The sequence below is a fragment of the Loxodonta africana genome, chromosome 16 (assembly GCF_030014295.1).
Source record: "Loxodonta africana isolate mLoxAfr1 chromosome 16, mLoxAfr1.hap2, whole genome shotgun sequence".
Lineage (NCBI taxonomy): Eukaryota > Metazoa > Chordata > Mammalia > Proboscidea > Elephantidae > Loxodonta > Loxodonta africana.
Genome location: NC_087357.1, coordinates 20,961,661 through 20,982,901, shown reverse-complemented (window position 1 = coordinate 20,982,901; position 21,241 = coordinate 20,961,661). Strand labels below are relative to the sequence as shown.

Genomic DNA, 21,241 nt, shown 5'->3' with positions numbered 1-21,241 from the left:
TTATAGCTACGTCTTTGGCTCTAAAGTAAAGCTCTTGTAGACAGCATATGAAAGGATCATGTTTGCATGGTTTCTTTTAGTTCTTTGTACATGATTTCCTTTATGTCTTTGAGCATATTTTAAATAGTTGATTTAAAGTCTTTGTCTAGGTAAGTTCAATGTTTGGGCTCCCTCAAGATACAATTTCTGTTACTTTTTCTCCCCTAGTGAATGGGCTGTACTTTCGTTCTTTGAATGCCTTGTAATTTTTTTTTCTTTTTTTCAAAACCAGGATTTTGAATATTATAGCAACTTTGGAAATCAGATTACCCTCCCCCCAAGTTTTTTGTTGCTGCCTACTATAGTTGTTGTTTTGTTATGCCAAACGTAATTGAAATATATATACTTTTATGAAACATGCATTTTGCTTGGTGGTATTGTAAAATTTCAGATTTCCACTTCCTTCTAAAATATTTTATAGTTAACATGAGATGAACACCAGTGGTGGTAGAGGCAAGTGGGAAAGTGGACAGGCAAGGTTATGAGAGAGACCTGGTTGTGTGAATTTAAATAACAAGAAATCTACCCTACAGTTGAGGAGCCTTTTTCTAAAAACACTATGTTGCAAATATATGTATTCTTATTGGAAATATTCACATACATACCAAAGAAAAAAAGCAAAAGTAGCACGCATTGCATAAAACATTAATTAAATCTATAGATTGACCTAGAAGCCGAGATCGTGAGCACTGTAGCTGGCATTGGAATTCAAGGGACAGATAAAGAAGGTGGAGCCAAAGGAGAACAACAACCCATTAGTTCCCCTTGGGATGTAGTTTTGGGAACATCAGGTATGTAAACTTTTAGTACGAAATATAAGTGAACTTCTTAATCAAAGTAAGATTTTAAAAATTTTCTTGAGACATTCATTTTGATTGTTTTTATTTTTAGTTATTTCATACTCTTATACTTGTAGGTTGGGATTTGTTAATTTTGTTAAAACAAATTAAAGACAACAGTAATATATACAACAGAGAATGTATATTATATATGACATTACATGTTATATTTTATATAAAAAAATTTTATATACAAGATAGTAATTCAAAGAATTTCATCTTAGTTCAGCTTCTATTTAATGTCATTCTAAATATCCCTTACTTTGAAAGAATTATAGTTTCAGAACTACAGAAGTTGTTCATGAACTGCCATATAACGATGTCCTTAGTTATTCTGATTTGTAGAATTTGTATTGAAATGACAGCTGCATTTCAGCAATTAAAAAAAAAAAACAACTAACTTACCGAATTATGTAGATATTGGTAATGATTGAGACTTATCTTTGTAATCTTTACTACCTTTATTAATTGAGTAAAAGACAGTCCGGGAGGATTTGTGCTCTTATTTTTCACGGGCCCTCAGCAATACTGCGGTAGCTATCTACAGATCTATAACCAGGTTAATGAATCAAGAAAGTTAGTATAATACATTGAAAATGGAATTTGGGACTAAATGGTTTATATTGTCTTAATGTATTTGAACAGTGAATAAGCACCAGCTTAGATGAATGGCTTTACCTTTGAGATAATTCTTCTATTATGATACCAATTTTGTTATAATTCAAAGACCTTAATTTTTTTCATTCTGATTAATTTTTATCAGGCTTTTAATATCCATAAAATAATGAATTTCTAGTACTACCTGAACTTTATATAGTTAATTCAGGTATTTTGTGTAAGTTAAGTTTTGAGAATTCCATCTTTGGAATTCTGTGTTCTGAATAATGCTGGGTTTTTTCAGTTGCTCACCAAAGGGGCATGGAGGGTGGCAGTGGGAGCAGTGCATCCCAGGTAGGAAATAAACAGATACAGTCTATGTAGAGAATTAAAAACAGTAATAAGATCAATTAAACCTCAATCTGATTTCTATTACCATGTACTAGCAATTCTAAAAACTTCAGAGTTGAAAGTATTTCTCCCCACCAGGACCTGCCACTCCTATCACCCTACCTGTGGTATACCACTGAACTATTTAAGCATAAATCTTACAGATGAAAAAACAGTCTGGAACATATAAGTGAAATAGTTGACCGAAATCGAACCAAACCCGCTGCCATTGAGTTGATTCTGACTCATAGTGACCCTATAGCACAGAATAGAACTGCCCCATAGAATTTCCAAGGAGTGGCTGGTGGGTTCGAACACACCAGCCTTTTGTTTTGCAGCCAAGCTCTTAACGATTGTGCCACCAGGGCTCCAAAATAGTCAGAGTGGGTGAGAATTGTTACTTTGGTATTCTGTTGCCCCCTCTCAAGGAAAAAAGAAAATTCTGCCCTAATATCCCCTAGTGACTTATAGCTAATAGTCTTTATAGCAATTTAGTTATGGATATTTACATTTTGCAACTTACAGCCTGTATTTACTGTACCTGTCAGCAGTTACCACAATAATGCCGCATAAGAAATCATCCCAAAACTAATACACATCAAGACCTTTCCTTCTCACTCACCTACTGGGTTGGGGTTCAGCTGGTCATGGCTGAGGTAGCCTGGGCATAACTCCAGGCAGGTTGTTGGATTCAGATCTGCTCCATGTGTTTCTCATCCTCCTTGGACCAGTAGCTGTTTAAGGCATGTTCCCTTGGCAAAAGGCAGGAGCACAAGAGAGTAAGCCTGGTTACACACATTTGAAGCCTTTGCTCATGTCATGTGGGCCTATGTACTATTATTAAAGCAAATAAATAACCAAGTTTAAATGATGAGGCCATGGCAAGGATGTGGATGTATGATACAACATGCCGATGCTGCCTCATTTTTCCAGGTCTCAAAAGTTTTCTACCTCTGACAGGGTACACTCTTGCCACTTTTCCATCTCTCCTTTTGATAAAAAATATTTTGAGTTTTCCTTCTCTGACAAATTTCTGCTTTACATAGTTTCCAGCTTTCACAAGTTTTACTGTATTACTACAGAGTAATGAAGAATTAAGACCAATTCAATCTTATATACATCAGAATTTACATTGCTTAAGAACCAGATGTACTTTACTGAATTCTTTAGTAAATTGGATTTATTTAATGGCCAAAGGGTGATTTAAAATTTTTCTAGGTTACTATTTTTTCAGTCATATTTTATGGCATGGAATTTCTGATTGTTTAACTCTGTATTCAGAGTGCACTCAGAATTCTTTCCAGGGAAAATCTGGGCTCTATTGATAAGTACTCCCTGAGCTTCCACGTGGAGTACCATGCTGTTCGAGACTTGTATCTTTATTAAGCTCCTCGGCTTTCAATGAAGGAAATAAGTCCTACCTCACTCAGCTCAACAGATTAAAAGCATATGGCTCCACATTTAACTTGCAACTTAAAATATCTTCATTCCAGGTATTTGGCAGGAAGAGTAATCTTGAATGTACTTAAGCTCAGTGCCTTTCAGAATACTGGCTAAAAGAAAAAAAAGTATCTGAAAAAAGTAAGATAGTGAAGAAATTTATAATATGATTTATTTTATAGAAAGTGCAATGGCAGGCATGATGACTAAATACAAGTTGAGTGATCCATTCAGACATGGTAAAATTAAAAAGTAAAATAGTGAAAAACACAAATTTTGAACAGGCAACTCTTTCTGTGAAGAAGAGAGGGATATGATCATAGGGGGATGCATAGGGGTTTCAAATAATGTCTTAAACTGGGTGGTATGCACGTGGGTGTTCAGTTACTATTGTTTAAACTTATACATGTGTCCTTTGGTTTGCATATTTAATTAAAAAGCTGTAAGCATTAATATATAAACAACAAGTATTAGAAATAAAATAGATTAGGTAACAAAAAAAAAAGATTAGGTAAAGGGAATAAAAAATTACAAGGACAATTACAAGTTGAATATATATGTATCTCCTACCAAGGGACCCAGTTTAATAAACATCAAGAAGGGATTGGGGAAGGGAACTTGGAAATACTTCTGATTGTTAAAAATACACCTGTAATAGATAAATGTATGTGGGTATATATTTTAAATTGCACCTGAATATTTATCCTAATTGTGCCATTTCAGGATAAGAACGTAAAAATAATGAATCTAAAGTGATTGTTACAAAAGTGATTCATTCTTCTTTTTGATTATTGCTCTAAATGTTGTCAGAACTTCATAATGCACTGAAAATAATTACGAACTGCTATAAATTCATTTTTTAGCAGAAACTTTGTCATATTGCCAAAATGTGTATTAGGTCAGCCTGTGCTAATTCTTCTCATATGCCTAAGAATCACCTGAGAGCTTTTTTTTTTTTTGGTTGTTTTTTATCACAAAGGTCAAAATCCTGCCAGTCTCCCAGTACTTTAGATTTTACCTGATTTAGATTCATTTATAGAAAGGATAATATGTCCCAATCCCATTAACCTTCCTTGACCCATTAATCATCATTTTCCCTAGATAGAAGTTTAACTATTCTCACACAACCTTTAAGGTTGAAATCCAGCTGTTTAGCATGCTAACATGATAATCTACAGTGCTTAGATACTAGGTTTCTCTCACTTCCATTAATATGCTATGAAATACCATTGAAATAGTTATCCTTTTTAAAGTAATCGTATGTTGTAGACATTTTTTGAGAAATATTTTATGCGATGTCATTAGTGTATTTTTTTAAATGAAAAGAATTATAGTATTTTTATACCTAAAATTTGAGAGGAGATTCTTATGCTGTCTTATCACATTGACACTTGGTGTTGATGAGATTTTTTTTAGTCAGATTAAAACCAGTTGCTCTTGAGTTAGCTCTTACTCATGGCGAACCCCTGTGTGTCAGAGTAGAACTGTGCTCCATAGGTTTTTCAGTGGCAGATTTTCAGAAGTAGGTCATCAGGCCTTTCTTCCAAGGCACCTCTGTGTGGACTCAAACCAGGGCTTCATACTGCTTTTTTCTGATTGGGCCACCTGCTGAGAATTTGTGTTTCTGCCTCAGATATACTGAATCAGTATTGACATTTTAACAAGATCCCTGAGTGATTCTTGTTGTTAGGTGTCTTCGAGTCCGGTGATTCTTACAGATCTTGTTAAAATGTAGATTCTGATTCAGTATATCTGGGATGGAAATGCAAATTCTCAGCAGGGGCAGAACCAAAATGAACTGGTTCAAAGCCCTGACTCAGACTTCCAACCTTTCAGTTAGTAGCCAAGCACACTAACCGCTTACATCACCCAGGGACTCCTCACAAGCATAGAGTCTCCAGATTATTCAAGAGTCAGTCCTAGCTGATATGACCACACCAATAAAAAATGGTTCATCTTTCATGAGAACGAAAGTCTGATATATATATATATTTTTAATCAACTGCCTTAAGCATGATTCTGATGAGATTACTTGCATTCTAAAAAGCTCCCATAGCTCCTACTGTCTTGGAGAATAACAGCCAAACTTTTAGGGTCGTATTTTAAGGACTTTTATAATATGGTCCACTGAAAATGAGAGAAAGCCTCAATGGGATGGATTGACACAATAGCCACGACAATAAGCTCCAGCATACCACTGATCATGAATATGGCACAGGGTTGGGCAACGTTTTGTTCTGTTACACACAAGATCGCCATGAGTCAGAGCCAACTTGACTCAACATGGGGAGGGAAGGACAGAAGAGGTGAACTGGGCTACACATTCCAGAGTGGGAAGCTATGATTACTTTGATTCGATCTTAGTTGATTTCTGATTACACATGGAAATACATTTAAGTACTTGATGCCAGAGTTAAGTCCCTGCAGGAGAGGCAGAGGGAGGAAGAACAGAAGGGGCGAACGGAGAATTGGGCAGAAGAGCACGAGCTCACTTCTGTAGTTCTTTCATTCCAATCATAATACTCATAACCTGGAGTCAAATTCATAGATGAGTTCACCATCCAGATCTATCTTTTACTTACTAGTTGTGTGAATGTTAGCACATTATTTAACCTCTTTGTATTTGTTTGTAAAATGGAGATGATTATTATAAAACTTCTAAAGGTTGCTATTTAAGGAAAATGATCCATGTAAAGTGCTTAGCTTAGTGCCTTATACATAGAAAGTGTTCTGGGTGGTTATCATTATTACCATCATCATCATCACCTAGAATCCCAGACACCTGGCTCCTGTACTTTTTCTTGCTGTTCAAGGCTTAAAAGGAAATAAGCAAACACAAAAAGACCAACCAAGTGCTCAGACTTAATACTGATGCTTTTGCCTTGAAATTCTTACACATAAAATTACAAGTCTAATGAAGTTAATTTTTCACAAGGAAAATTTCAAAAACAACTTAAAGCATTGCTAATATTTTTATTTTCCCCATTAGATGATTTATAAACATATTGCTGCCTTTTCGGAATTTAAATTTCTGAAACAGTTTGAGTGTTTATATTTACCAGATATGTTTCTAATAACTACTATATTTTGATTAAGGTTCAGAGATTCAGAGAAATGATATTCTGTGGATCGCCATGGCAGGGACTCATCAGATATGGGCACTTCTGTTGGACTCTGGTAAACTACCAAAGAAAAAGTAAGTGGCAACATCCGTCTTTGAGTTAATGAAAGATCTTCACCTGGTGCTTTAACCACAGAGCACTACTTCACTATTTGGAGTTCACAGAATTCCCTTTCTGAAAGTTCCCATCCTAGCAGCACCCACTGTGCTAGTCAGGATAGGTTAGGCTATACTGCCATAACGAACAGCCCGGGTTCTCGGTGGCTTCAAACAACAAGGTTTATTCCTAGCTTACTCACATAGATTTGCTGGAGGGCACTACTCTGCTCTCTAGGCTGATGAAGCAGCCACCATCTGGAGCTTTTTCAGTCATCCTGGCAGAGAGATAGAGAAAAGGGAGGCCCTTAAAGTGTCTGCTCAGAAGTACCTTTCATCAGCCAAAGCAAGTATCATGGCCACACCTAACTTCAAGGGGCCTAGGAAGAACAAGCTACTGAGCATCCAGAAAGAGGAGTGGAAATACACCCACTCCTCGCTTACCGACATGATCAAGTTCCAAAGACCAGGTCATTATATCAAAATATGTAGGACAGACCATACTCTTCTCTGTGACCTCACTATATACCCGGTATATTGTTATGTCACTGCACTGATCAACTCTCCCTCTCTCTTTTCTCAGTCTCTCTGGCATGCTGTCTCCCTCACTCTCTTTCTTTCTCCCCTTGGTTGCACTTATTTGTTTACATAGTGTTTTTTCCTACTAGACAGCCTCTTACAGGAAAGGACCTTCCCTTAATCCGTTTTTGTGTCCCCTGTTTCTAGCACAGTGTCCGGTACATAGTAGAACTCAGTAAGGGTTTGTTGAATAAATGACTGAAAGCCATGACCATAGAGACTGTCAAAAAACCATAGAAAAGAAGTGCTGGTCATTTCAGTTACCTTCATCGGTAGAAAGGAGCAGTTGTATAGATAATCCATATATCAGATAATGCAGATAGCTTGGGTGTGTTGCTTTGGAACATTTATATGATGTTTTGTAACATTCATTCATCTGACGAGTATTTATTAAACGTACTGTATGCTAGGTGCTGTGGTAGGCAATAGGGATGATACCATATGTTCAGTATGTTAAGATTAAAAGGAAAAGATGTGGTTGCTGTTCTCAAGAAGAATCAGATCACCAAACAGTTTTAAAAAATAGGTGGGAAGTACAGGTGTTAATGTGTTAAAGAAATCGCTGTAATAGTCCTCTCAGTTGAAATTGCCCCTTAAATAAATAAGAGGAACACCTAGTATCAGTAAGATTTGAGGTTTAAGGAAGGCTTCCTGGAAGAGGCTACTAAACTGAGACTTGGTAGAGGAGTGGGAGGTAGAAAGGGAGAGGTGGAGATTCTCCAGGCAAGAGGTGACACCAGTGATGTCAGTAGAAGTCAGGTCACACAGGGCCTTGTGAGTCCTTTTAAGAAGTTTAAACATATTTTCTACAAGTCTTTATAGAAAGGTTTTAAGCAAGGAAGTGATATGATTAGATTTGTGTTTTTGAAAGATCACTGGGCACTATTCAGAGTGGAATCAGGCTGGAGACAGAGCTGTCAGTCAGGAGATTGTTGCCACTATCTAAGCGAGAGACATGATAGTAGCCCAAACAGGGAGATCACCAATAACGTATGTGAGGCGTTATTATAAACAGCAAGACAGAAGTGACAGGTGCTCAGAAGATGCTGTACTCTGTGCTGGCTGTTTTGGACATAGATGGTCAAGAACTGCCTAAATTTACAAATAAGTAGAGTTGTCCCCCTCCTTCATATTAGGAATCTGGTCAGTCGGATCACATTGACCTCCGTCATAATTGTAAGGGTGCTTTATCTTTATTTATTACTGACCTGCAGGTGGTAATGACTCCTAATATTTAGAAGTTACTGTGGCTGCAACAGTGGGCTCAAGCATTGTGAGCTTGGTGCAGGGTGGAGCAGTATTTAGTATTTAGTTCTGTGGTACCCAGGTTTGCTATGAGTCAGAACTGATTCAATGGCACCTAACAACAGCAACAACTGTTCCTTCCCATTCTCTCTACCTCTTAGTTAATGAGGGGAAACCTTTTTTTTTTTTTTAAGTGTTAAGATTCCTCATAGTAATTACCTTTTATTTGTTTTGTGGATTAGTTATTACACGTATTTCTCTGTCTAAATTATTTTGTAAGTTCCTTGAGTAATTGGGGATATTTTATACATTCTGTATCCCTTTGCCCCCATCCTCCACCCTTTACCTAATTTAGCATTGAGAATATATCACCAGTAAGCGATTGGTGGTCATTTGCACGCTGTGCCCTATTTGGAAATGGTATACATGCAGGCTCTCATTATATGACATCTGAGTCAGCGTCTTCCCTTCCCTCAACACAAGACACTACCATGTCTTCCTTGCAACCCATAGAGTGTAAACAATTTTTTAAAAGAAACCAAGGTATAAAACTTTGTCTGCATTACCAAAAGAATTATTGCAACAGTCCTTTAAATAGAAATTTCCCTAGTATATATAAGAAATTGATTTATACATTCGTTTAGTTAGAGCAGCATAGTCCTGTATCATTTTCTTAAAATGGGTAATGCCTGAAAATGTTAATGAAGACTTAAACTTTGAACTGTCAAGAACTAGGTAAGCTTTTAATTCTCTTTCAGAACCTAATGTTGCATGAAGCTAAGAAAATTTAAAGAAATTAAGGTGGGATCAGCTGTACTTATGTCTGACCATTTGGAGGGAAAAAAACTAACCCAGCGGTGATCTGACCATTATTCTTATCTTATAATTCTGACCATGTCGGAGATTTTCTGTCTGGCCTTTGAGAATCGTTTCAGTTTTGTGTACATAAAAGAAAAGTAGGAAGGGCCTCCTCAGTGGATAAATATGTTAATAATTAAGGAGAAAAAAAACAACAACCTACAGTTAAAGTTGACTTGCACAATTTAACTAGACCAAGAATGCTACAGTTTTTTTTTTTTACAATATTTATCACCATTGATTTGATCATTTACATGCATTTGTTTGATAACTAAATTGGATACAATATACCAGTGTTGACTCTGCCTATGAACGTGTCTTTTTGTAGTGAGTTAAAAAAAGGCACCTGCCTTCGATTTGCTGGAAGTGGGAATGAAGAGAATCGAAACAATGCATATCCTCACAAGGCAGGTTTCGCCCAACCTTCAGGTCTTTCTCTGGCTTCTGAAGAACCCTGGAGCTGCCTATTTGTAGCAGATAGTGAGAGCAGTACAGTGAGAACCGTCTCGCTGAAAGATGGAGCAGTGAAGCACCTCATAGGAGGAGAAAGAGACCCCATGGTAATGAAAATCACTTTTACAGGGTTTGCCCTGACACTCACCAAGCTCAGTCTCCTGAAATGGGGAGATATAATAAAAATGTAGGAGAGATAGCTCTTGGTCTCATAAATTAAAATGGAAGTCAGACCAAAGGAAATGTGAATATAAAGAAACACAGTAATAAAACCATCTAAGAAAAGTAAACTGATTCTACTTGGCTGTATTTAAGTGTTACCGCTTTAGAGAGAAAGGAAGGATAAAATGTTAATTCCTGGAGAGAAAAGAAAAAATGTAGCTCAGGTATGTGTCAGTGGAGTGGAAACAGCACCGGACTAGCAGACTTGACGTGTTCCTGACCAGATGTGTGACTATTGTGAATAAAGCTAGTAAGCACCACAGCTTAATACGAGTTCAAAATTCTGTCATTTTTTTCTAGTCTTTTGAATCAAGTCCCCAGCCCTAATGGTAGGAAAATCAGAACTTTACTCTTTAACTTAAATAGCATGTACAACAATCTAAAATTTCCCTTTATACCTTAACGAAGCACTGTAAAGATTCTAATAAATGCTATTTCTTTCTTTTAAAAAAAAATAAAAGAATTTATTTGCCTTTGGTGATGTTGATGGAGTAGGAATCAGTGCAAAGCTTCAGCACCCACTTGGAGTTACTTGGGACAAGAAAAGGAGTTTGCTTTATGTGGCAGACTCCTATAACCACAAGGTGAGTCTTGACAGAATTATATAACACCCTGTTTTTCATATGTGGTATTTAAAATGCCAAAAGATCTGGGAGAGCCGCCTACAGCTGCCACTCAAGAATTGAGAGGATTAACAGTCTTTGACAACTCTGTACAAGCTTATTCTCTTCTTTTCCGGGTCCTTTCATGGTCAGAAGGTTATGGTGCTATTCTGAACTGGGGAAGGCACTCAATGGCTGTAGGCAAACGTTGGGAATTTCAGCCCTTCAGAGCTGCTTAGTAGCATATTCAGTAAGTGAGGAGAAGGCAAGTAACAGGGAAGTGAAATGTTAACTAACAAATGAGCATGTTTGAGCTGTTGCATAGTTGGGCTGCCTGTTAGCAGATGATTCCATTGTCAGCAGCATTTCCACTTTCGTCTCTACTGCATTGTCTGTTGGTTGTTTCAGTTTTTATTGCATTTTTCTTTTTTATAAAAATCAGTGGAAAATAAATGTTAATTACTTTGCGATGGGAGACCATAAGTTTGCTATAATTGAGATGCAACAGGAAATCATTAAGTTTAGCAAATCCTCAGCCCGTGTTAGATGCTCATAAGTAGAAAGTCAGTTCAATTATGAAAGTGTGTCCCATTGTGAAGAACTAAAATTTTAAAATAAGTACAAAATCCCAGGGATAATTCCATCAAAGATAGCTTCTAGATCACAAGCTGTAACTAGTGATTTTACATAGCTTTTAGCTCTTGTGATGTAAAATCTCTCCTTAGACTATAATTTGAATGTTTGACTTTTTCAAGAAATGATGGAAATGCCTATTCTAAGCTTTATTAGGAATAGTAATGGCAATCCAGATTCTCTCTCCTGGTTTATAGCATGCTCCTCCATGCTACAGACATGAGATTGACCAGATATATATTTTTTTCTTTCTTCTTTAGATTAAAGTTGTGGATCCAAAAACAAAAAACTGTTTAACATTAGCAGGGACAGGAGATGCAAGTAATGTTATCAGTTCCAGCTTTACAGAGTCAACTTTTAATGAGCCAGGAGGCTTGTGTATTGGAGAGAATGGTCGGTTATTATATGTAGCAGACACAAATAATCATCAAATTAAAGTGATGGATTTAGAAACAAAAACAATTTCTGTGGTAAGTAATTGTAGAGTGTAAGTTAAAGGGTATCATTTTAAGAATGAATTAAGATTTTCGCAGCACTGACAGAAGCGTTTTTGGTTAGGCCATCGCCAGTGGTGAAATTGATACTTGCAGGTAGAGTACTAAGTGAAGTATTTTAATAACTTGACCAAAAGGACTTCTTTCGGGATGTCTTGTTATACTTAAAAATTTCATCTGAGCTGAGAGTTTGAGAAAGATACTAGAGGTTGGAGAAACTCAAAAAAAGGCGGGTAGGCATGGACTCAGATCTGTTTTTAAATGTATTGACACACACTACTCACGCATACTATGTGGGTCGGGATGTTATTTTTTTTAATATTCCATAAGTCAGTGTGTAGTCTTTGTTTTATGTGGTGAATCCATTAGCAGATAATCTTCTAAAGGAAACTCTAGAAGCCACATTCTGAAGACATTGAAAATTAGAGTGGAAGAAACTTAAATAAGTTCTAACCAATTTTTAAAGGTATGGACATGGTCTGTAGTAGAATTTTAAAGGAGAAATGTCCATCACAAGGTATCTCTGCAAGAATTTTTTTTTCTAAAATTCGAGGAATTCCTAAGGTATATATTTTAAAATTAAAAAGCACAGATTACTATTGCAGCTGTCATTTCTCTTGACAGAGATCTCTGATACAATATGCGTGACATCTTAAACTTGGCAATGAAACTGATGAGAGTGTATATTATATTCACTGCATTTAAATTGTTAAAATTTACTTTATCATCTCTAAACATATAGGATAATTAATTTAATTCTCCCTCATTTGTGTGGATAATCTTTTTGCCCGGTGAGATTTTTTCTGTAGGTACAAAATAATCTTTGAGGACATCTAGCGAAACACATTCTAGTCTAAACTAGAATGGCAGTTAAGTTTCATTGACATAGAAGTTTTAGCTTCTACTGAAGCCTAAAAATAAGCTGTCTCACTCTACAGTTACTATAAAGTGTTTGTGCTTTAATAACAGAATTTCTTATTTTGTAGCTCCCTGTAATCAGATCTGAAAATTCTGTGGTAGATGGCCCAGTCCTACCAGACAAACAGAAGACATTACCCAAACTGCCTAAATCGGCTCCAAGCATCAGCCTTTCCCCAGTGACTGCATCTCCCGGCCAGACGCTTCAGTTCAAGCTAAGATTAGACCTCCCATCAGGAACAAAGCTAACTGAAGGAGTACCCAGTTGCTGGTTTCTAACAGCTGAAGGTATGATTATAATCTTGCAGGTGTAAATATCCCGTAAGCTCTTGTTTAATTTTTCTCATTTGTTGTGTGATGTTTTTACTCTGTAGTTGGGTAGGATTTGAGATTATATGAGAAACGAATCCAAATGTAACCCAACCTTGGCAGTTTTCTTTAGACTTTGAGATTCTTTCCTCACTTTTATTAAAGAACAGTGTAACTCACCCAAAGTTGCGTGTCAGTTGTAAGCGGTGTTTCTTGGAATATGGACTTACCTATACCTCTTGCTTTATTCTAATCCTATTCTTCACTATCTTGTTCCCAAAAGTCTAAAGTGGAAAAATAAAGTAGAGCCTCCTTATTTAATACCTTTTACCTTTACGCATTCCTCTCTTTCCCTTTAAATCTCTTTCAGGCCCTTCATTCACTAAGTTTTCACAGTCTAGCTCATAGAAGTCAACATTTTAAACTAAAAGGATTAAGTACTAAGGGAAAATTTCAGCATCAGCCCACTGATTTGGGAGAATATTAAAGAGGCATCAAGGCTGTCAGATACACCTGAAATAATATTTTGGGAATACTGTTGGTGTGATAAGAGCTATTTGTATGAGACCTTTTGTAAAAGCTAGAAAGAGTCATGATTTGCAAAACAAAAACAATTTTTTTTTCCAGGTGTCAGATGTTTTGTTTAAGACACTGTTCCGTTTTCCCTCACAGGGTTGAGGGTACAAGGAAAACTCTTACATGTCGTTTAACTCCAGCCAGGCCCATTCAGTCCTAATTTCCCCATTTGCTGCTGGCCAAGTCCAGCACATGAGGCAGACTGCTGCGGTTTCAGACTGATCTTGAATATTAGCACCGAAAGACATGAAGGCATCATCTATTCTAACTCCCTTACTTTACAAGTAAGGAAACTAATGGCTCAAATTACTTCATCTCACATACTATGGACATGTTATCAGGAGGGACCAGTCCCTGGAGAAACAACATCATGCTTGGTAAAGTAGAGGGTCAGTGAAAAAGAGGAAGACCCTCAAGGAGATGGATTGACACAGTGGCTGCAACAGTTGGCTCAAACATAGCAAGGATGGTGAGGATGGTGCAGGACCAGGCAGTGTTTTATTCTGTTGTATAACTCGGAACCAACTTGACTGCACCTAACAACAACAGTGGCTCAAAGAGATGAAGTGACTTGCCTAAGGGCATGAATCGAATTAGGTCAAAAGCTGGAATTTGAACCAGTTCTGCTAGTTCTTACTTTAGTGCTGTTTCCATTATATGCTATTCTATCTCAAACTGGCTCTGGGGGCATAAGCCCTAGTAATGAAATTATTTTTTTTTTAAACATGCAAAATTCAAAGCTACCAATTACACATTTGGATGTCATGAAAAAATCAAATTGCTATGAAAGTTTCTAAGTGCATACTCTTGATTTCTCGGCTTCAGTCATCATGGTCTGTGGATTCATACCAGTCCATGGACTAAACTTTAAGTAGCCGTGTTCTAGTGTGCTCCAACATAAAGAGACCAGGAAGAGAGGGAGGAAACAGCCAGGAAGACTAAAAAGTGGCCAAGCAAGCAGGAGGAAAACCAAGAGAGTGTAGTTTCTTGGGAGCCAGGTGTTTCAAGGGGGAGCGAGAGAACAACTGTGTTAAATGCTACTGATAGCTGAGGTAAGATTAGGACCAAGAATTAATCATTGATTTGGCAGCATAGAGATAATTGGTGTCCTCCACCAGAGCTATTTCAGAATGGTGGTGGAAATGCCTGATTAGAGCAGGTTAAAAAAAAAAGAGGAACTGGGGAACTCAAGTATAGACAACTCTTTTAGGAGTTTAGCTAAAAAGATTAAAGAGAAAATAAGGCAGTTGCTAGAAAAGGAAAATGGAGTTGAGAGAACAGCATGTTTGTTATATTGATGGCAAAGAGCTAATAGAGGAAAGAATTGATGTGGTGCATTGAAAAGTGGTATCCTCGGGGGAATGAAAGGCAATGGGATCTTGTGCACAAGTGGAGAGCTGGCCTTTGCCAGGAGTGTGGAAAACATTTCCATAGTAAGGAGAGAAGACCCATTGTCTGGTCCAGAGGCCTAGATGGGTAGCAGTGGAATAGATGCTTCTGTTGTCTTAGTAAATGGGAAGCAAGGCCATCAGCTGAGAGTGAATGAGAGAGGAGAGAGAAGGTTTTAGGGTTTGAAGAGAGAAGAGGGAGGGAGAGTGACTAGACTAGGAAAATACGGTATCATTGCTGAACAGCCTTAAGTTAGCTGTCATGAATTAGAGTCTTTTTCTCCAGCCAAGTTAACCCCAAGGGTGCAGGCAGTGTAGGCAGAGTATTAAGTAACTCTGAGTAGTCTTAATAGCAGGTCTGTTACAGAGCCAGATGATCAGTCAGCTGAGATCTCCAGAGCCCTGAGCCGGCATCTGTAGTGCTTACCACTACAGCTTCTAGTCAGTGATGCTGAGATAGAAATTTCACAGACTTTATTCCAAAGAATTACACTGATTTTCCATTTGGGGGGAAAAAAATGCACTCTTTTAATTCAAATAACAGGCTTTTTTCAACTCAGCTCTTTGATTCTTTTATTTGTAATTATTTTTTACTTTTTTAAATCACACCTACCAAATGTTTTAGCACTTTCAATTGCTGTTCATTTTATTCTGATAGTGTCGTTAATACTTGACTTACCAGTTACTAAGCCTGAAGCTGTCTTTAGAAATGCCTGAGAATTTGAGCCCTATTACTTGCTTACTATAAGAAAATGGATGCCAATACCGTACTTTAAAAGTATGCTATACGGGTAGGGAAACCCTGGTGGCATAGTGGTTAAGTGCTACGGCTGCTAACCAAAGGGTCGGCAGTTTGAATCCACCAGGCGCTCCTTGGAAACTCTATGGGGCAGTTCTACTCTGTCCTGTAGGGTTGCTATGAGTCAGAATCAGCTCAACAGCACTGGGTTTGTTGGTTTTGGTTATATAAGTAGAGGAATAAAACGTTGGAGAATATGTAATTGAATACAAGTGAGCTGCTGTGATCAGAATGCTGGCAGAGCCTTTGTCCTCATTGACTAACTTGTGTCTTTTTAGTCTAAGAATACTTGCCATTTGAGTGTATTTTCAGAGTATTCAGTTACTGTAAATTATGTAAAGACTTGAATTTGTGTATGAATCAATCTCATTTAAATATTGAATATGTGCTCATTATTAATCATCATCAGGAATCAGTATACTGCTTGTCTTAGAGTAGAGCTTTCCAATTTTAGAGTAAAATATTAACGGTCCAGAACTTCTCAGTTTTGATGTCTTTTCTCCAATGATGTTCCTCTGCCCTAGTCTCCCATGCTCTTTCATGTGTTCTAACTCCGTCTTCCATTTTCCCCCCAACCCTTCCTTCCTCATACCCTCTCACACACTTTTCCTTTGTATGGTACCCAAATCCAGGCTTTATGTCTTCTACCTTGGTACATTCTCAGTTATAAGCAGCCCTTGTCCTACAACTACCAACCAGGTAGCCAAACCAAGAAGACAGGAATCTTGGTAGACTAGCCAGGAAGAGCTGCTGGATTAGAGTTTAGGAGGGGCTCTGGGGTGATTAACTGAGACTGTAGGCACCTGCCCCCCAGCCCTAACCTGCCACAGGTGGCCCGCATGCGCACGCGCGCGCACACACACACACACACACACACACACACGAGAGGGCTGAGCCGTGTAGCACTCAAACCCTGGCTATTCCACACCCTCCGTAGGTTCAGAGTAAGTTCCGTCAACTCCGAAAATGTTGCATCAATGAGAGATGGCTATTAATTTCATTTCTCTCTGTAGTTAAAGAACATATAGATTTTTAAAATAGGATATTGACAAGTTAACATGCTTGTTTTAACCCTGCTTTGTTAAACACACAAATTAATTAATTAATTGAGTCATTTGAGATATACAACAGGAATAATATTAAAGGAAAATGAAGTAGTCTAGAGAGAAAATATGTAGTTATTTTATTATTTTCCAAGATATTGGCTCCATTTTTATTATTTAGGAATAAATAAGCTTTTGGGGGAAAAATCCTAATAATTTAAGGTTTTTTTTAAAAATTTTATTTTATAAAGTATATTTATATATTTATGATTGAAGGACATTTTCTAGTTATTTAGAGACAGAAACATTGATTTTTAATTAATTTTGGCCTCTATAATCTTTGAGTGGTCAGCATATGTGAAGGTTTTAAGCCAAAAAAAAAAAAAAAAAAAACTCCCCTGGCATGTTATAACTCTTAACTTCACAAATCCCATATACAATGTATATGAAAACCATCTCAAGAAATACTTTGTGTTTTATTTCTATAACTGGACATTAAAATAGCAGTTTATTGTCTTCTTGTTTTGATTTAAAATATAAAACGTTCTCTACTAATCTGATTTCTAGCAAAATCACACATGAAATAAAACATACTCCCCAGACCAACAGTAACGAAAGGACACTAAAAAAAAAATTATTAAAAAGTCCTGAATCAAAGCTCTGCACTTAAATCTTTAGATTCTCGCCTTTCACCTTTCCTTAGTCTTACTTAACACATTTTTCTTAAATTTGCATTTCATCCAACAGAATATTTGAAACAATGACCTAAAGGAGCCCTGGAAAGGGCCAATAGAGGCAGGTACTCTTGTTGTCAAAAATGTCGACTCAGCCTGAAATCAAAGGAAAGATAGAAAAGCTAAAAAGTAGACATAGAATTTCAACACTACTCAATAGATGTTCTGTTTTTTGGACAGATGGCCCCATGTCATCTGTTAAGTTGTTTGTGTTCAGTGTACTGTTTAAGTGGTCAAGAACCACATCAGACATTTCCCAAACACTGGCTCTTGATACCTGCTGCCCTCAAGCCAGAGGTCCGTGTAAGTACATGCTTCCTCAATATGACACGTATGTTCCTTCAGAGAGATGAATAAAGACATTTTTTTAGAAATTTAATCCCCAGAGGCTTAAAATTTTTTAATGGTTTATTATAATATTGTTATGTAGAAAATCTACGTATTTAAGTCTCCAAAGAGTTTTATGTGCTAAAACAAGGTGGACACAAAATCTCTTAGTTTTTAGATTGTTGTTGTTAGGTGCCATTGAGTCAGTTCTGACTTACAGAGACCCTGCAGGGCAGAGTTGAACTGCCCCACAGGATTTCTAAGGAGCACCTGGTGGATTTGAACTGTTCACCTTTTAAGTTAGCAGCCAAGCTCTTAACCACTACACCACCAGGGCTCCCGTTTTACATCGAGCCTATGGAAATAATAATGCAATATTAACCTATTTCTAAAGATATTGGTCTTTTTTTTTTTTTTTTTAATTACTTCCAGATGTTCAATAATTCATCATCATTTAAACTACAAAGTCATTACAGAGTGTACATTGGAGCCCTGGTGACGTAGTGGTAAAGAGCTAGATGCTAACGAAAAGGTCGACAGTTGAAATCATCAGCTACTCTTTGGAAAGCCTATGGGGCAGTTCTGCTCTGTCCTGCGGGGTTGCTATGAGTCAGAATTGACTCAACTGCACGGGCTTTGTTTTTGGTTTAGATAAAGTTTATTTTGTAGTTTTCTTTTTATATCCCCTAAGGCTTTTTTTTAAATCTGTTTTGTAAAAACGATCTATTTTTTCAAGTGTCCCACTATGTTCATTTCTAAAACTTAATAAGTTTTATTTTAATCTTAGGGATTAAAGATCTGTGGCCATATTTGCGATATTCAACTTGATTTCAGTAGAAAGAAATTTATAATTTATTTTACAGTGTTCAGACAGGAAAAATTTTAATAATTTGAATAAAGATTGTTGGACTGGAAACTTCTTATTAGATGGTCGTTATATCTTATTTATACTTATGTCCTTTGCACAGAGCACAGTGCCTGTCACTTAACCAGAAAACCAAACCCACTGCCATCGAGTTGATCCTGACTCATAGCGACCCTATAGGACAGAGTACAGCTGCCCCCTAGAGTTTCCAAGCAGTGCCTGATGGATTCGAACTGCCAACCTTTCAGTTAGCAGCCGTGGCACTTAACCACCAGGGTCCCCCCTGTCACTTAGAGACTAACTAAATATCTGTTGATTGAATGAATCTAGTCTTCAAAAGGTATTTCTAATTTTCTGCTTGTCCTCTTAACATAGTCTTGATAACTAACTTTTTTATTTTCTAGGCAATGAATGGCTTTTTCAAGGACAGATATCATCTGGAGAAATAGAGAGCATTTTCAATCAACCAACGATATCAGTGCAGATTCCTGGCGATTGCTTATCACTTGAAGCCACTGTATCTATCAGGGTGTTTCTTTATTATTGTAGCGCCGACAGCAGTGCCTGTATGATGAAGGGAATTTTGTTCAGTCAGCCTTTACAAATAACTGATACACAACAAAGTTGCATAGCTCCAGTTGAGCTCAAATATGTATTTTAGCAAGCTAGCTGGCCACCCACCTTCACAGCCATCTGTCCCCAATCCTCACCATGACTGTAACTTATGAAAAGCTTTATTTCTGCCTCTGCAATACCAAGAAACCCGTTGCTCAGTTCCAGCAACAGATATTAAAATAAAACCCTGTTCCTTTTCTACTTATTTATTAGAAGCAAATTCCTTCATTCTGGCTGTGGACCACCTGAGTACTGATCATCACTTGAACCACAATTTTGTAATCTCTGCTACTTTTTGGCACAAAACTAAAGTCCACATTATAGTAGAGAATATAATTATGATAAGATATTTTGCAGTGAATACTGATACCAAATATTTTAACTGACTTTTTCTACCTTTATTAATAGTGATCAACACATTTGAATGCCTAAATGTCACACAGTTTAAACAGGACCTAAGAGCCAGTCCACATGTTGTTTAAGGACACCTGCCATTCTAGGCATGAGATCTGTTTTAAGCCAAGGTGTGTGTGTATGTTGGGGTTGGGGGGACTTTTCATCACAGTAGAAGTTTAAAGAGTACCTGAGTGGTAAATCATGTTCGTTCTTCTTGGCTGTGATTTTCTCAGTTGAAAATACAGTTAAAAAAGAGTTTTGATCTGTTTTTATTATAAATTGTTTGCTGTTTTAACATACATTACTACTGCTTTCTAACTTTGTAGAGAAGAAGTCAGAGGTAAAATCTTAAGGGCATATAAACTCACTCCTTTAACTTTCCTGAATGAAAACACATAAAAAATGACTCCCCGAGAATAGTATGACTTTCAAAGAGAAAAGAATTTAGAGACACGTTACTGTCTATGATACTATTTAACTATAAGGAATTTACTGTGGCAGCAGAATCCAGTGATAAGGGGTGTGTGTGTTATCTTAGAAATTGGCATTTCTCTTTTAACTGTTACGTGCAGATTTGTTGAGTTTGTTTTGGTTTGGTTTGGTTTGTTTCCCTGTTCATAATTTAAATTACAGGCATTTTTTGTGATTTTTTTTTTTAAACCACTTTTTAAGCAAAACATTGGATGTGAAGTACTTTCATGCTATCAGTAGGTATCACCTATTGCCATCTAGTCAGTTCGGATTCGTAGGGAGCCTATAGGACAGAGTAGAACTAACTGCCCCATAGGGTTTCCAAGGCCATAGATCTTTACAAAAGCAGGCTGCCACGTCTTTCTCCTGCAGAGCGGCTGGTGTGTTCGAACCACCAACCTTTTGGTTAGCTGATGAGTGCTTAACCACTGCGCCATCAATAGGTATACTATATCCTAATATATTACTCCTTAAAATATTAAGACTAACACAGTAATTTGATAACATTTTGTTGTTGGTTTTAACCCCAAAGAAACAGCTGCTGAAGACATATTGAAAACTTTTTAAATTATTATAATTTACCTTTACAGCTATTTAAAAGCCTGTCATTGTTTGTCCTAAAACTGATTCAACATGTTCATGATTTAATCAGCATGCAAGATTTTTTAAAAAACATCAGGCAAATTATCTTTGTTTATGCAATAAATATTTATAGACAATATGGCTCAATATGCCTTTTTCCCTTTCAAAAACAGTACTAAATTTCAAGTGTAATCATTTAAGCACCTTTTCTTTATATTTTAAAATAGTTTTGAAACATAGTATTGCCTTTTATTCAGGTTAGATAAATCTGAGGTTTGAAAATGCGCAGATAATGACTTTAATTTGTACACCTGCTGATGCTAACTTTTAAGAGGACATTAAAAGGAATCCTGTTTATAATTATATGTCATTACTTCATAAACCTTTTCTCTCAAAAAAAAAAAATGTTCTGTAACAAAAGGATGTATAACATTAATATATTCTTTTATTGAGAATAGGTCTTAATCATTTTTAATCTCATCTGATTATACTTTTCCATTGGACAGGATAAAAGTATTTTGTCTCAATCACTTCCTGTTTAAGAACATAAGCAGTTTCACACTCTCAAAGAAGGACATACACTTATAATTTACTAATTTAGAAATACTTG

At 36.8% G+C, this 21,241-nt stretch overlaps 1 protein-coding gene across 2 annotated transcripts in view; it reads left to right on the top strand.

Annotated features, from left to right (window-relative positions):
• Window positions 1-21,019, top strand: part of NHLRC2 (NHL repeat containing 2) — a 43,685-nt gene extending 22,666 nt beyond the window's left edge. For both annotated transcript variants that reach the window (XM_064269284.1, XM_023546694.2), the window contains 7 exons: window positions 701-830; window positions 6,402-6,501; window positions 9,533-9,764; window positions 10,341-10,463; window positions 11,375-11,584; window positions 12,595-12,814; window positions 18,972-21,019. In XM_064269284.1, the coding sequence (XP_064125354.1) occupies window positions 701-830; window positions 6,402-6,501; window positions 9,533-9,764; window positions 10,341-10,463; window positions 11,375-11,584; window positions 12,595-12,814; window positions 18,972-19,228 (1,272 nt within the window). In that variant the 3' untranslated portion in view covers window positions 19,229-21,019. The remainder of the gene's footprint in view (window positions 1-700; window positions 831-6,401; window positions 6,502-9,532; window positions 9,765-10,340; window positions 10,464-11,374; window positions 11,585-12,594; window positions 12,815-18,971) is intronic.
• Window positions 21,020-21,241: the final 222 nt, after the last annotated feature.